The sequence below is a fragment of the Phascolarctos cinereus genome, unplaced genomic scaffold, assembly GCF_003287225.1.
Source record: "Phascolarctos cinereus isolate Bilbo 61053 unplaced genomic scaffold, phaCin_HiC Scaffold_1;HRSCAF=81, whole genome shotgun sequence".
NCBI lineage: Eukaryota > Metazoa > Chordata > Mammalia > Diprotodontia > Phascolarctidae > Phascolarctos > Phascolarctos cinereus.
Window position 1 is genome coordinate 159,893,041 of NW_027555514.1, and position 16,927 is coordinate 159,909,967.

Here is a 16,927-nt window from a genome sequence, read left to right on the forward strand (position 1 = left end):
TGCGGAGTACAGGGTTCAAATCCTACCTTTGGCATTTCCCTGTGAACTTGGGTAAGCCCCTTAAACTCCCTGGGACTCAGTTTTCTCTTCTGTAAAAGGGTAGCTTAGATAAATGGCCTCTGAGGTCTCTTCTCATTCTAGACCTATGGTCCTGTGATCATTTAGTAGCGCATCATTGGTGTTAAATTAAAATTGAAACAGAATCCCTGAGGCAGCACAGTGACTCAGAAACCCACAAATTAGCATTACCTGTGTCGTATTGTATGGAGGGGGAGGAGGAGCTAAACATTTCCCAGTTATATTTTTTAATTTTATTTTTAATTTATGGATTAAAACAAGCATTTTCATAACAATAATAAAAAAGATGATTGCACACAAAACTGCAAATCTATCTTGTATAACTTGCTATTCCTTTTAAATATATAACAAAGTTATCATGTAAATTTCTTTTTTTTCTTCCCTCCCCATTTATATTTTAATCTGGTTCTGACTTCACTAGGGAGTTTTGCCTAATGCAACCAGGCATTCGGGTTGGGTCTTCTCCAAGTGAAGATAGCAGCCCTTTACAAATACTGGAGGTAATTTTGCCTATGACTCTGGTTTAGCTTTCAAGAATCTAGGCTCACCTCAATGAGTGAAGCATGGAATCAGACTTCAGTGGAAGCTAGAATACGCTCGTCCCAACTTAGTTTTTCCTTATTTGTCTCCTCAAACCAAGGAAGAAAGGCATGACTTTGATATCAAGGGCATATTCTCCTCTTATGTAATTGTCAGGTAAATTTCACTAGACAGCATCCCTGATAGGAAGGAGTAGCTCATATTACTGAGCCAAAGGAAGAATTTAAAAAACCCATCTGGTCTCCAATCTCTCTGTCAGCTTCATTTCTCAGCTACCTCATAGGCTGCTCACTTTCCACCACTAGGAGTACAAAACCACTTTTGTGACAGGGGACAATAGTTTGACCCTTGATACTTAATTCTAAGAGTTACAGGGAACAGTAAAGCTCTATTCATTGCTAGAGAGTTAATTAGCAAGGAGACTAGTCCCTTTTAAGTAAAATGAAGGCATTATTTTAATTTCACTGAGAGTAACAGAAGATACAAAATTATGAAACTTTTCTCCATTGTTGAATATTAATTTTCATCTGTTTCTCCATCTAGAAGGTTTCCTCTCTGGTCTAAGTTTATCTTTTTGAAAAATAGTTATTGAATATTTTTATGGTAAATCAGATAAGAAGGGCAATTTAATTTTCTTTGCAGATTTTTAGATTTTTTTCACAGCCTGAGTGGATTCCCTTATAGTTTTTGTTTAAATTGTAGACTGTATCGAATTTTTTTTTTCAGTCACAAGGCTCCTGGGGCTGCTTCTCTGTCTTCAGGGTTGCTTTGGTTCAGAGAAAGATGAAGTTGAGATAGCAACCCTTTCTAAATACTGGAGATTACCATGTCTTGGGTTTAGCAAACACCTCATACAAATATAACATTTGGTCATTTTCAACAATTAACAGGACTCGGGAAAGATCCAGTAGGTCAGTCAATAAGCATTTATTAAGGATCTACTATGTGCCAGGTAGATATATGAAAGGTTAGACATATGATAAGCCATTCTATCAGGATCCACTTTCCTTTCTGCTTATTCACCCTCTACTCTAACCAGATGCTTATACTTACTTCCACCTGTAAGTACTAGGTTCACCACATACAGGTATTAGCTCTTGTCCTTATAGCAAGGATATAAATGTTTATTGATTGTGTCAGAGAGTTGTTTTTGTGTTCAAGGCTTTTTTGGTACTGCTGATGCCTTGTATGTTTGTTTCAACCTGCTTTGTCCTATCCCTTAAGGTCCTGTCAATCTCTGTGCTCCCCTCTATCCAGATAGCTTACCCTTGTGTCTTCCTGGTTTTTACCTGTCTTCTTGACTTTGGATTGATTGCTTGCTTTGAGCTCTAGAATGTTTCTGTCCGGACTTTTGTTTGCCTGCTAAAGTCTCTTTGATCTTGAATTCATGTATGTTTCTAGGTTCCTGATTACGAGCCTACTGTTTAAGAATACCTCTCCTAGACCCTAAGGTACTTCTGTTTATCCCCAACCTAACTCTTTATTCCATACCCATGATCCACAAAATCACCTGTAGTTAAGCTAGTTTAAATAGGAGCACAGCCATATACATAGACAAAACCTCAGATCAAAACCCACATGTGATTTTATCCAAGTGAACTCTTTATGAGGATGCCCAGGCCAAAGTTTTTAGTCAGTAGTTTATAAATTTAAAAAAACTGTTCTTCAAACTCAAAACCTGGCTTTGAGTAGTAAAATGACAAGTTCTACTATCTCTATCAATTTGGGATTATGGGGAAAAAATTGCAAATACCCTGAGGTAGCAGGTAATTCTAGGGAGCGTTTACTTTATCCTGTGGACCAAGTTTGCAGTGGGAAAGGTTTAGAGGGGGATGACATTACCCTTCCCTAGAGTCTCTAAAGCATTCTGCCCAAGGTGAGTGATTTATGCTAGCATTCAATAAGTGTGGTGAACTTGAATAGAATATTTTTCATCCCTAAAACCCCTTTTTCTCCTCTCTAGTATTTCTTCCACTAATGCCTTATGGAAGTAGCATGCTCCTTGAAAGCTCTGCCAGCAGAGCACAATCTCCAGCATGACTCACCAAGCTGCCAAGGATTCCATACCAACTTGTCAACAAACCATATTCGTGGTGTCCAGGGATTGGCATTTTTTGTTGCTTAGTGGTTTTTCAGTTGTGTGTGACTCTTTTTCTCGGCAAAGATACTGGAGTGTCTTGTCATTTCCTCCTCCAGCTCATTTTACAGATGAGGAAACTGAGGCAAACCGGGTTAAGTGACTTGCCCAGGGTCACACAGCTAGTAAGTGTCTGATGATGAATTTGCATTCATAAAGATGAATCTTCCTGATTCCAAGCCCAGTGCTGTATCCACTGCTCCACCTAGCTGCCCCAAGGACTGGCATTGTAAAGTTCATAGAGGATTATCACTGAAGGGTTGGCTGTCAAATAATGATTTTTCTTCTACAACAACTCATGAAGAGTAGTAAAGCATGGAGGAATTATAATCTGCAAGCCTGGGGGAACTATCTCTTCTGATGAAGTCAAAGATCCTTAAAGTGTTGAAATAGAAGCATAAGCCGTATTTAGTATGATCATTTAGAGAAAAGGTAATTGCTAAGTGCCTGAGTTGAATTTGAACTCAGGGTTTTCTTGACCCCAAGTCCAGCACTCTTTCCATTATTTCACACTTATACCTAATTTATTCACAGGCCCAACCTCTTTCTAAAGCTTCAGATAAATAGAACACAGTTCTGTCAGTATTATATAAGTTAATTCACATAAGGCAAATGCAGCACCCATCTCTCTGACTTCAGAACACCCCCCTCTGAATACCTTCTCCTCATCCTCTGAAGAGAAACAAACATGGAGCATGGGACGGTGATATTGACCAACCAGGAATTCAGAAAAAGAAAAAGTGCACTTTGAATTACTGATTTGGCCTGAAGATGTTTATTTTGATGTTCTGATTTCTTTTAGGTCCTGAGCATGTGGGTGGGCGATTGTTTATTTTTGTGGCTGAGGTAATTGGTATAATGAGATCACTTTTGTGGCCATAGGATCAGCTTGGGTAATAGTTGTAGACCTTTGGGGAGTGTTTCTAAACATAGATCTTGGCCTGCTGCTCTAACGATTACTCCAGAGGGCAATTCCTACTTCTCCTTGTACTTTCCCAGGGACCTAAAATATTTTTATATGCTGGACCAGCAGGATTTTATTTTCATTATGCTGTACTCTCCAAAAGATGAAAGTGACGATTTAATTCCCCCGCTCTCTTTTGTTTTTATCATCATGTCTCTTGAATTCTCTGGTCCAGAAATGATGATGACTCTTTGGGTGTCACATCAGGATGCTATCCAGACCCAAATATGACAAATTGAGTGTGCTGAGGTCAGCATGGAAGGGTCTCAAGCTTTTAAAAGATTGTTCTGGTCCAAGTTTTTCCAAATAAACACTAACTGAATGACAAAATCTTTTTTCTACATGTGGGATTCCCAGGACCCTAGAAATGACATTTGTAAAGAAAAGAGACTATTACTTTTCACAAAGTTTGGGGCTTTTTCCCTCTAGGGTGTTGCAGACTAAAGTTTGATGTGGGAGAGATAAGGAAGGGAAATTTGGTTCCTCAATCTCATCTGCATCATAGACTGTGTTTCTGCAGAGGCAGTTTTAGAAAATCTGGATAGCAATGGTCTTTTGGCCAAAACAAGAGGGTCTATTTCCTTGCATGGCATTCTGGGTCTTTTCAATGGATCATTCCAGGCCTGGTGCCCACTTCCACCCTGCCTAAAGAAAGGCATATGCTGCAGAAACACTATCAGGAAAACAAATAAAATTTAGGACTGTCCGTTTTCAAAAGACACACTTTCAGACCCTGTCATATTCTGGCACCATAGGGCCCAGCAAACATTCACTGGAAGTTTGAAAACGAGATATTTATTCTCATAAAGCCACAGAAAGAAAAAATAAAGATCTAAATGTGCAGTGAATTTAAATCCAGGTTTGGGTCCTGTGTATGGTTATAGGGGGACCCTGGAGGTAGGAGGTAGGGTTGAAGGGTAGAATCAAGAAGTGAAAAGATCTAGATGTGGCGCAGAAAGAGGCAACATCTAATAAATATGTACTAATCCTTTTACCTGTATTCTGCCCCCAAATGCTGTTGGTTAACAGTTCCTTGAGGCACTTAACTCCCTTCTCCTAACCAGTTATAAATTGTTTTGTTTTCCTAGAAGCTTTTGAACAATGTTGGGGAGTTTTCTCTTTTAGCTCTTCTAGGGCCCCAAGTCAGCCTTGTAACCAGGGCCCTGTTGCTTAAGTTTCTAGTTAAACTCTTGTGACTTTGGGCTGTGGTGAGTTTGGATTTTAATGGTGAGGTGATTGTCTTATACCTTTAGAACTCATCCACAATGAAATAAAGAAATTCATCGTAGAGAACTTTTTAAAAATACAATCTATTTATGCATTCGAGTAGCACCCTTTGGCCTATCAGCAGAGCGTGGGAGTCCTGTAGTCAATGTTATGCCTGACATTTTCTAAAATAGATGGCAGGAAATAACAACTGAATAATTATGAGGAGTTCAGATTATGTTTCTGAATGTAATTTTCTATTGCTCTGTGTATGTGTATGTATGTAATATATGTATGTATATTTCCCAGGTTTGTGAACTGTTATTTCTGTATATTTATGTACTCTACACATTGATAATAATTGCAAGATACATCACTTTCAACTTAGAGCTTTTCAAAGCCTTTTCAAGGCAGTAATTAAGTCTTAAAACATCCCCAGAGCCAAGACAAAGACATTTAGTACTTCTTTACAAAAACAGTGAACTAGGGACTGAGAACAGGGACAGGAAGCACATATTGGGAGAAAGGTAAATGGACTGGAATAGAGGAAAATGAGGTGAATAGTTACCTAAAGACCATCCCCGCCCAGCTAGCTGCACACTTGCCTAATATTTTCATAGGCTACTGGTGAGTATTTTCCATCAAACAGAATCAAATTGTGTAATAGTCAAATTAGAGCTACTTTGCCTTCGGACCTTCTCACCCAACCCCACTTCCAGCCCCAGGAAGACGCAGCTGTTGACTCCTTTTCTACATTAGAAAGTAACCCATTTGGAGCTTGTGATAATTAGGTGGTTGACTCATTCTGGTGAACACATATAAAGGGAAGTAGAGATGTGTTGGGGGTAGATGGGAGGGTTAGCATCCCATGACTATTTAATGTCTTCTCTCTTTCTCTGTTTTAGAGGGTCAGAAACTTCCCTACTCCAATAATCATTTGAATTACTTACTACCTTTCTTGATTCTAGGAACTGTTTTTTTTTTAGCTTCTCTTTCCCTTCATAGAACTAAGGAACTATGGTTTTTATTTCTAGTAGAGTGTAGATAATCAGTTTTCAAACTTTTTGGTTTCAAAACCTCTTTAAAACTCTTAAAAGTTAAAGAGTTTTTGTTTCTGTGGGTTGTATATTGATATTTGCCATATGAGAAATTCAAAGTTATAAATTTTGAAAACGTCTATTTTTAAATCACAGCAAACCCATTATATGTTGATGTAAATAACACATTTTATGGAAAAGAACTTTTCCAAAACAAAAAAAAATTAGTGAGAAGAGTGGCATTATTTTATATATTTTTGTAAATCTCTTTAATGTCTCGCTTAATAGAAGACAGCTGAATTCTCATGTATATTTCTGCATTCAATCTATTGAGATAATGTTGTTTTGGTTGAAGTTTATGAAGAAAATCTGGCTTCACACAGATATGTGGTTGGAAAAGTGAGTAGTATTTTAAAAAGCACATAATGTCCTAGAATTATTACAAAAATTATTTTGACCTCATGGATTCCTTGAAAGAGCCTCAGAGACCTTCAGGCATCCACAGAACATACTTAGAGAAGGTCTGGTGTAAGGAAAAGACTGCTGGATTGAGAATCAGAAGACAGATTCAAATTCTGGCCGTGTCAGTACCTGTGTGACCATTGCAATTCACGTCTCCCCAGTGGGCCTCAGTTTCCTCATCTATTAATTGCCAGGATTGGACATTCTGATTTCTAAAGCCCTTTCTCCCTCTAAATCTGTGAACCTATTTCTCTGTATAATTTTCCAGAGCAGACAGTGGATGCTTAATGAGTTACCTAATTGACTCAGTCCTTGTGTTCTTAGGTTTTGATTAAAAGTCTTTCAGTATCGGCCATTAGACAACAATCTCCTTGAAGAAAAGGGATTTACTTCTAGCTTCTGTGACATTGTATTGATTGCATTAGTTTGTTTCTAGGCTCTGCCCTTCCTTCCATGTTCTATCCTTCAGCTTCTAAATAGGTAGATGGCTTAAAATTTTAATCTTCCAAGTGGGATGAGGAAAGGATGGAGAGAGTAAGAGATGTTTTCAGATCAAAAGGTGTTTGAGTAGGGAGAGGCAGATGCCAAGTCACTGTTGTGCCCCAAGAGAACTGGACTTGGAGTAAGAAGCCCACAGTCCTTGTCCTATGTCAATCATAACTAACTTCATTAGCTTGTATGTACTACCTAACCTCCCTATTGCTGGTATGCATGAGAACATGGGCTTGCGTTAGTTTCATACATGTAAAGGGAATGGAAGAACCAATGGTAATGGGAGCTGGCTGCTAGTACACCCAGCCCATAATCTAGGTGCACATACCAACCAAATCAAGCCTCAGATGCTTACTAGCTGTATGACCTTGAGCAAGTCACTTAACCTCTGTTTGACTCAGTTTCTTCAACTGTAAAATGGGAAAAATAATAGCACCTAACTCAGGGGTGGGGAACCTGTGGCCTCAAGGCCACATTTAGGCCTCTAGGTCCTCAAGTGCAGCCCTTTGACTGAATCCAAACTTCACAGAACAAATCCTCTTAATAAAAGGATTTGTTCTGTAAAATTTGGACTCAGTCAAAAGGCTGCACCCGAGGACCTAGAGGGCCACATGTGGCCTCAAGGCAGCAGGTTTCCCACCCCTCACTTAACTCCTAGGGTCATTGTGAGAATTGAAGGAAATATTTGTAAAGTGCTTACACATAGTAGATGCTTGATAAGGCTTGTTTGTTTCCTTCCTGCTTTACCTCCTTCCCTTCCGTTGTTTTCTTCCTTCCTCCTCCTATCTCCTTCCTCTCCTTCCTTCTTCCTTCTTTCCTTCTTTTCTTTCTTCCTTCTTCACCAGGTTGCAGAGATAAAATGAAATAAAACCTGTGAAATGCGTGGAAAATTAGAAAGCTCTTTATAAGTACAAATGATTGTTGTTTACACACCTATCCTGGTCAAGCAGCTCTCTCTTAACCCACCCTAGGAAAATCTGTCTCAGTAAATCACCTCTCTATGGGTCTATAGCAGAGGAAGGAATTCAGAGGTCTTGACTTTGCCCTGGAGAATGAAGCAGTGTCTTTGGCATGGATGTAAAAACCACTTTTACCATGCATATCCGTGGGAGTATGTCAGACTTCCAGAACTATAATCAGAGAGGACCCCTCTTAGGAACTTCAAATTTAAGACTACACAAAGAATCTTTTTAGAGAGCTTTCCCATTCTACAGAAGGCATGCAGATTCCAATTGAGTTTGAACCGGCTCTTTTGTCCTCAGAAATAAATGCATTTTGTATTCAAATTTTTTTTTAGTTTATTAAGGCACCTTTAGACTTGAAGGCCTCCTGTTCCAGTTTATCAGCTAAATACATATTGAAATTGGCTTTTTTGAAAGCCATATTATTTAATCAATAGAGTGAAACATCTCTTTTAGCAATGTCCCTATCTGTCCCATAATTACATGCTTTCTGATAGGAGTCTGGTTCGTAGCCAAAATTCTCTAGAGCATGTGTGGAATGAGCTCAGGGTGCATATACAGTAGCTAACTGCACTATATCATCTATTTGTTTTTTCTTGAAAATACTAAAGCGGTTAGCTAATGTTAATGGACCCGTCTTTTTCCATATCGTATTTTTGGGGGGTTTTGTTTTGTTTTTACATTTAAAAAAATTGTATGAAGGTAGTCTTTGAGTTTATGGGGAAATTGTAAATAACTAAAATATATATATATATTTCTTTTTAAAACTAAAATGAATCCACAAGGGGTTTCAGAGAACTAGAACAATATATAATGGCGAGACCATACATGGGTTTAGCCTGGGGCCAATGTTTTATAGCTTAATGATACAACTCTCTAAAATGGGTTTTATGGTAGAAATGACATTCATTTCTTAACTAAATCATGCGGAAAAATATGGAAAGTGTGAAAACACCATAAAAGGAAGAAAGACACTAGTTGGAGGGACATTGTTTTAAAATCATACCTATGATTTCATAATGGCATATTAGGATCCTCCATGTAAAGCTGGAAGAGATCTTGGAGGCCAACCATCTAATTTTATAGATGAGTACACAGAGGGCAGCTGGGTGGCACCATGGATAGGGCATTGGGCCTGGAGTCAGGAATTCTCATCTTCCTGAGTTCTAATCTGGCCTCAGATACTTACTAGCTGTGTGATCCTAGATAAGTCACTTAACTCTGTTTGCCTCAGTTTCCTCATCTGTAAAATGAACTGGAAAAGGAAATGACAAACTACTCCAGTATCTTTGCCAAGTAAACCCCAGATAGGGTTATGAAGAGTCAGACACAATGGAAACAACTGAATAACAACAAAATTGAGACTCAGGGAAGCTAGAGTTGTCCAAAGTCACATCATTAGCAAAGTACCCAAAGTGGGATTTGAACCTGGAGCTTCTATTTCCAGAGACAGTGGGTTTTTTTTCTATATTCCCTTCATTCATAATCATGGAATGTCATTGATATGATAGCATCTACCCTTAAGAATTTTATGTGAAGTCTGAGACCCGGAGATAGAGCAAAGAACGTGCAGAAGGCTAAATTATACCTCATAAGCATACTAAGGAAAACATGATGGGTTTTTTATGACACTGTATTCAAAATGAGTGCATGAAGAAGCAATTAACCCCTCTCCATGTCTTTTTTTTTTTCAGGATATGGTTTATTATTTGTTTGGTCTTTCAGGCATATCCCCCTTTTATATCCCAAGCTAGGTATCCCACTAGCAGTAACAGTAGGTTTTTTTTATTATTGCTACATATTGTGGGATAAAGTTTCCATTCCCCATAGATCAAAGTTCTAACATGTAGGACTTGGATGAAGTACTTCTGAAGCTTGGTAAAACCATATACAGTGACCTGTAATTGTAATCACAAACAACTACCACATGCTTAGCATCACAGAGCCAAGAGTGTTACTGAGCTTTCTTTCTTGGATGTGTGGATGTGTCCTACGTATGGCTATCCTATCCTCCCAAATAGTGAAAAGGCTTGTCTGAAAACAACCTATAATGGAAACGATGGTGTGTGATGCCTCTCCCACCTTTTAGTCACCTCCCTCTAAAACTTTGAGCGTTAGTCTTTCAACAAATTTTTCTGTAGGTTCATTCCATACTAACCCAAACTTGCAAAATATCCAAAGAATATACTTCTGTTTTTGCTAAATCACACATGGTGCCTCCTGAGGCTGGAGACTTGGAGGGAGACTGGTTTTCTCATAATTTAAACATGATTTTGTCCATGCAAAACAGCCTTAGGTTGCTGAATTTGAAAGGGTTAAGTAAAGACATGGAATGTCTTGGGAATGTTGGCAGAGAGAGACAGCAGTTTTTTTTTCCTTTCTTCCCCTCTGCTTTCTCCCCTTGGATAGAATCCCAGCACTTTGAAAACTTAGTGATGGCTTTGGATTTTAGCTCTTTTCTGGGTTCTGCTGTGGCCAGCTGAGAAGTCAGCTTGAGAGTAAGCATCAGTCTTCCACAAGGGAGGGATGTGTGACTATCTGCTTACTAGAGGAGGATATTTTCACCTTGTCCCTGGTAATTCCCAGGGGTAGAGGAAAAGCTTCTTGATTTAAGAAGTCATTCCATAACCCCTGAGGGAAAACAGTCCCTGAAAATTAGTAGTGGTAGGGAGGAGGAGGGTTAAAGGTTAAGGAAGAAGGAGCAAAGTTTATTTTGGCTGCATTTTTTTTTCTTTTTTGATTAAAACACTGTGACATTTGAACCTTGCGGTTCTAAGAAGTCCAGTCATCTGGTTTGTTGCTTGGGACTACAGAGGGGTACAGCTGGGCACATAGCTGGCATGGCTGCTGTACTCTTCAGTTTTGAAGACCTTTTATATAGCTGGGACAGCCTGGTGTGGAACCTGACTGCCCGGGCACTAAGGACCTGCCGAGCTGGAAACCTTCGAGTCTGGCAACTGATGTTGAAACCATGGTGCATCTCCAGGGCTGTTTACCAGGTGGGATTTATCTATCTTCTAAAACATCTTCTGAGCATCAGGAGCTGGGAGGAGGTTGGGGAAAGACAGAAAGACAGAGACAGACGGAAACAGAGAGAGAGAAAAGGAGACAGAGAGGGAGGGAGGAATGGAACGAAGGAGGGAGAGAGAGAGAGAGAGAGAGAGAGACAGAGACAGAGAGAGAGAGAGAGAGAGAGAGAGAGAGAGAGAGAGAGAGAGAGCCTGGGCCATCCATATGAGGACAGTTATGAATGTTGCTAGAGCTGTTATTTTTTACAAAGTCCAGGTACCCAGGCAGTATGGCATAAAGAGTAGAGCACCAAATCTGGCTTCAAACCTCCTTTTGACACAACCTGGTAATGTGACCCCGACCAAGGCACTTAACTAAACTCTCAGGGCCTTAGGTAACTTTCCTAGACAACGAGTTAGAAAGAAGGTGCCAACCTGCATTGGTAAAGGTAGTTTCCTCACTTGGGAGTTCTCTATATCAGTGAAATCACAGGTTCAACGCCTATCCCTACGGAGCGAAGAATGAAACAAAAGGGATGAGGGGAGATTGTTGTTTTTTTATTGAGTTGTTGGAACAAGAAGGCAGGGTTGAAGAGTACTGAATTTGGGGAGGTTCTTTCCTCTCATTTAAAAAGTAGCTTCTGAAAATGACATTAAACCTTCATGTTTCACCTAGCTCGTCTATGAAAAGGAAAGGGGAAAGGAAACTTCATTAACCCAGGTGGTTTTGAGACTATTTGACAATAAAGACTTTAAAAGAGGGCCAGGATACAGGATACATCCACTGACATCAGCTCAGAGAACCTTAGAGCAGGAGTAATTGTCCCTCTTTTATATCATGGACACCTTGTGAAGTGAAGCCTATGTAGCCCTCCTTAGAATGTTTTTAAATGTATAAAATAAAACACATAGAATTACAAAGGAGACTAATCATACTGAAATACAGCTGTCAAAAATTTTAAATAATTTTACAAACCTCTGCCTCCCAAAAGGGTTGTCTTAGGGCTTTTTAGTTCTGATAGGATTCTGCTTTTATCTGATAGACTGGGGGAGGGGAACATGTTCAGTGCCTCTGGTGCTGAGGTATGTGCTGCATTTACTGTTCCGCTATGAGTGGTAGAATGTCTAACCTAGTGGGCTTATTCCATTAAAAAATTTCAAATAGCTTTGGACTCATCCCTCTTTATGAGCCAGATCACCTCGATGTTTGGAACCAAACAGGCTGTCTGGCCTTTGTATCTTTAAGCCTAATGTGGCCTGTGCCAAATCTCTTAATTAACTGTAATGGCTAAATAATTCTCTCTTTCCCCAACCCCCAACCAGTTCCCCACTGAATGTTTGGATTTGTGTTGAAGGGACAGCTCCAGAGGCTTAAGCAGGACAATCTGCTTTGGCTTTGCTTCCATATCTCTCCTGCCTTTGTATCAACTTCCTCCCCAGGAGAACTCCACAGAGGAAAAGCTATTGCTGGTCCCTCTGCTCCTGTTTCTTTGGCTGCTAATTAGAAGTATGCAATGGCAAGCCAATGTGGAGGTAATAGAAATGGCCTCTGACAATGGCTGTGCCATGGGGCTGCGCTTGCCTTTGTCGGGACTTAATTGATATCTTCACTTAGAGGCAGATTTAGATTTACGTCTGAGCACTGGGTGTTTGCCACGCTGCCCTTTGGGGAGTTTGCTGCAGATGGGACAGCCATCTTTCCCTGCCCGTGCAGAAAAGTTCAGTGCCTCTAGCTTACTTTTCCTTGTTTACTAGTGGTATGACCCTAGGAAAGTGACAACCTCCCTTCTCCGTCTATAAAATGAGGGAATTGGATCAGTGACCTCCAAGTTTTCCTTCCAGCTCTAAATAAATCTATGATCTAGAAGCCCATGACCTTTCCCTCTCTGTCTTCTTTCCTTTCTGACCCCTTTGTGTGGATTGTAGAATTCTAAGTCTTCTGGCAGATCCAGAATGGTACCAGATAGCTCCATGTCAAGGGACTCTTTTTGAGCCTTTCATTATTTAAATTAATAAATGCATATAAGCAATCACTACGCTCAAGGCATTATGTTATAAATATGCTTTTCCCTCCTCTTTAAATAGCAACCTTGGGTCTCAGTTCCTTTTTTTGTTTTTGTTTCTTTTAGTGACGTTATGATATATCACTCCTATATGTGGCTCTATGGCTTACCGGTATTTCTGCTATTTATAAGAACTTCTTTGTCTGGCATTCACCAACGAGGGAGAGGCAGCAAGGTATAGGGGAAGAAAATGGTACAGAAGAAAGATCACTGGTTATGGAGTCAAAAGGTTTGGGTTCATATGCCACCTCTGATGCTTACTTTCTCTATGATTATAGGCAAGTCACTTAACCCTCCTGAGACTCAGTCTCCTCATACTTAAAATGAGGAAGTTTGACCTGCATATTCTCTGAGGTCCCTTCCAGCAGACCAAAGATTGGGGGCAGTACAGAGAGAGGAGTTGAATCACCAAAAGTTGTCCCCAGAGACAATACAACATCCAAGGTTTAGAACTCAGTATAGCTTGCCCCTTTCTCTGGGTTGAGAGTCTTTTGTCCACTGAGCTCTGCTGTTTGATAGCTTTGTATGTGTGTTTTGCTCATCCCCAGAACCATAAGCATGCCTCCAAAGTAGTTAAGTGCCAGGTGCCACATACAAAGTTTCACCTAACTCATCTATGGAAAGGAAACTTCATTCACACAGGTGTTTTTGAGACTATTTGACAATAAGGACTTTAAAAGGGAGCCAGGATACAGAATATATCCATTGACATCAGCTCAGAGAACCTTAGAAGCAGGAGTAATTATCCTTCTTTTGTATCAAGGAGAGGAAACAGTTCTTAAATGTTTTAGACTTGAGGATAGATACTCAAAATGTCACTGGCCCACAGAAGTAATTTAACAGCTCATCTTCCTCTTAGTTTATGCAGCATAAGGAAGAGTAAAATAAATAAAATCAGCATTCTGAAGTAATGGCCTGCCACAAGTTGTTTCTGGCCCCAAAGACTTAGAAACACATGTGTCACATACAGAAAATGGGATTAGAATTTTTTTTTTGCAAAAGTTGGATGCATTCAGCTTTTTCTATTAATAAAAAAGTTACACCCTCCATCTAGCTTCTGATCAAACACTCTTGGTGAACTTGACCTCAAAAAGGCAAATCATTCCATTTGGGGAACATCTCTAAGTGTTCAGGAGTCTTTTCTTATCCTGATTAAAATCTGTCTTCCCATGACTTGCATACACTGGTCCTAGTTCTCCTCTCTGGTGATTATGGGGAAAAAAGCAAAGGTCAGTGGCTATATATGGCATGAACATCATTACCCTGGGGGCTTTATTTATAAGTTCCTTCTTTCATTTATACCCAGCTCTGATCTTGGCTTATTGCAAAACAAAAAAACAATCATTCAACAACCTACATACCTTAGTTTTCCCCATGCCTTATAGAGAAACTTGGGAGAATCATGCACAAACTTTGTTAGTGCTTTCAAATCTTCCTAAGACATGGTCCTGGGTTTATATTCCTTGTGTGTGGTTTCCTTCTTGACATATCTTCTCTAAAGAAATTATGCTGTCTTCATCTCTTCCTCTGATATCCTCTTGTCCCCAAAGGCAATAGAACGGCCAGGTTTAGAACTCAGCATAACTTGCCCCTTCTCTGGGTTGGGAGTCTTTGGTCTACTGAGCTCCACTGTTCAGTAGCTTTGTATATGAGTTTTACTCATCCTCAAAACCATCCCTTCCAGGCTCATCTCAAGTAATAGTGCTTATCAAGGAATTTTCCTAATTTTCAGTTATTATTTCTTCCACTCACCTAAAATTGTCTTCTATATATTTTGCATTTAATTATCTGTATACATTTCCTTCATTTCTCAATAGAACGTAAGTTCTAGAAAAATGGGGCTATTTTATTTCTCTCTGTACATCTAGCACCTTACATGGTGTTTGGCACATGGTAGATGTTTTATAAATGCTTGTTGAATTGAATGGAATTGAAAATGGAAAAATCTCTCTTTGTACCTTATTTAGCTAAAACAGTTTCATCAACTGTTTATTTAGCTGGCGTGACAATGAAGATGATGAGCAGGCCTTTAAAAGCAAGGATGATTTTATTTTCCATGAAAGATTTGTGTTTTCTGAAGTGAAAAGTAAGGCCAATCTGGGACCAATAGGTTCTTGCCACAATTTGAACAAATGTTTCCACATGTGGAAATTGAGTTTCAATTGTTAATTCATGACTTCTGCTGTTCTCTTTTTATCATTTCATTATGGTGGCAGTTTCAAATATAACACAAATAACAAAAAATACATTTTGCATTATTTAATGTCTTCATGACAAGTGGTACTGAGTGTGCCACTCTTGCTCATAACAGCTGTCACAGCTAAAGAACAAAAGGCCTGCAATGGGAGAAAACAGTTAGCAAATTCATTAAAGAGCTGTTTACACTTTTGCTGTCAAGTCTAAGCATTTATTTCTTTTACCCTCTTTGGCCTCTAAAATCCTATTCCTCAGCTTAGCATTGATGTATCCCTTAGCTCTCAAAGGCTATGCCCGCAGATTGCAAGTTTTGGTCAATTTTACCAACCTGGAAAGACTTCAAGTACAAACCCAAGGATGGAGTTTATGTCATCTAATGATCAGGCTAGCTAAATTTGGAAAGGCTCACTTCTGTTTTGACAGCGGGAGGATGACATTTTTGGCCCCAGTAAATCTCAAAGACATTCTACTAAATTGTAGATGGCTTGCAATTTGCAACAGTGGAAGAAGTACCCTTTACTAGCCTGAGATTTCTTTGATCTGATTGGAACTCCTAGCATAGGAACTCATCCACTATTTCTGATCTTTAACTTGTTAGTAACAGAGAAATTTAAAGAATTGTTTGGGAATATCAAGGAGTTAAATGACTTGCCAATTGTCACATATCTATTATGTGACAGATTTCAAATTCAGATCTCTCTGACACAAAGGTCAGTCCTCTTCACACTAAGTCACATTGCTTATTGTCTTCAACACATGCTACAGTTGAAAACTTCAGATTTTGGATATTCCTTCCAATAGGCAGATTGCAACTCATCCATGCGTTCTCATATTGCATAATTATTTGTCCATGTCTTCTGTAAGTTCTCCTTTCAGGATCAATCTAATATCATAGAAAGTCTCCTGCTAATCAGGAATTCTTAACCTGAGGTCTATGAACTTAAAAAACATATCTATTTTGACATCTGTATTTCAATACAATTGGTTTCCTTTGTAATCCTGTATATTTTATTTTATGTATTTAAAAATCTTCTGAGAAGGGGCCCACAGATTTCACCAGACTGTCAAAGGAGTCCATAACACACACACACACACACACACACACACACACACACACACACACACACTCACACACACACACACATGGTTAAGAACTCTTGGTATAGATCTCTGAATATTTCATGAGCACAGTGCAGCAATTTTGTATCTTTCTTTTCTGACTCATCCCTTTCTCAAGCTGTATATTCATCCCATCTCCATAACCCAGAATTATGAGAGACTGAAGGGGCAGGAAAGAAGGATTCATATCAGGTATAAGTAGGCAGTATCTTATTAACAAAAATGATTTTTCCTGCAAGAAGCAATGGCATAAGAGTATCATCCCAGAAGTGTACAATAGGAAAAGGAACTGGCCTATCGGATAATGAAGTGTTAAAATTTTCACAATTATTCTTGATTTTCAGATATTTTGTATTTTGTGTCATAGGCCTAGTTAATGCCTTCACTTACTGACCCATAAAAAAGGCACAGTCTTAACCTAACTCATGACAGCTATTGGTGATAGAATTGTAAGCATAATTCTGATTTGTGAGTTTTTCTTCCCTGATATAACAAGATTTAATACAACATATTACATCTCCCATTTTTTACATTGTTCTTAGAAACATTTAGAAAGTTTTGTTTTTTTTTCTTCTTTTTAAGAATCTTGAGTTAGGCTTTTACTACTTATCTTCAGACAGAAAGCACATTGAGAAACACCACAGCAATCACAAAAATCATGGG

General features: G+C 39.1%; 1 protein-coding gene across 5 annotated transcripts in view; it reads left to right on the forward strand.

Moving 5' to 3' along the window:
• The window catches only part of FRMD4A (FERM domain containing 4A), a 767,521-nt gene that overhangs the window by 405,807 nt on the left and 344,787 nt on the right, over positions 1-16,927 (forward strand). The window contains exon 1 of one of the 5 annotated variants that reach the window (XM_020999674.2): positions 10,441-10,877. The exons of 3 other annotated variants lie outside the window; for them this stretch is intronic. In XM_020999674.2, coding sequence (XP_020855333.1) covers positions 10,719-10,877 — 159 coding nt within the window. In that variant the 5' untranslated portion in view covers positions 10,441-10,718. Of the gene's footprint in view, positions 1-10,440; positions 10,878-16,927 lie in introns of those variants that run through there. One more of the 5 variants, XM_020999673.2, reaches the window with a different exon arrangement.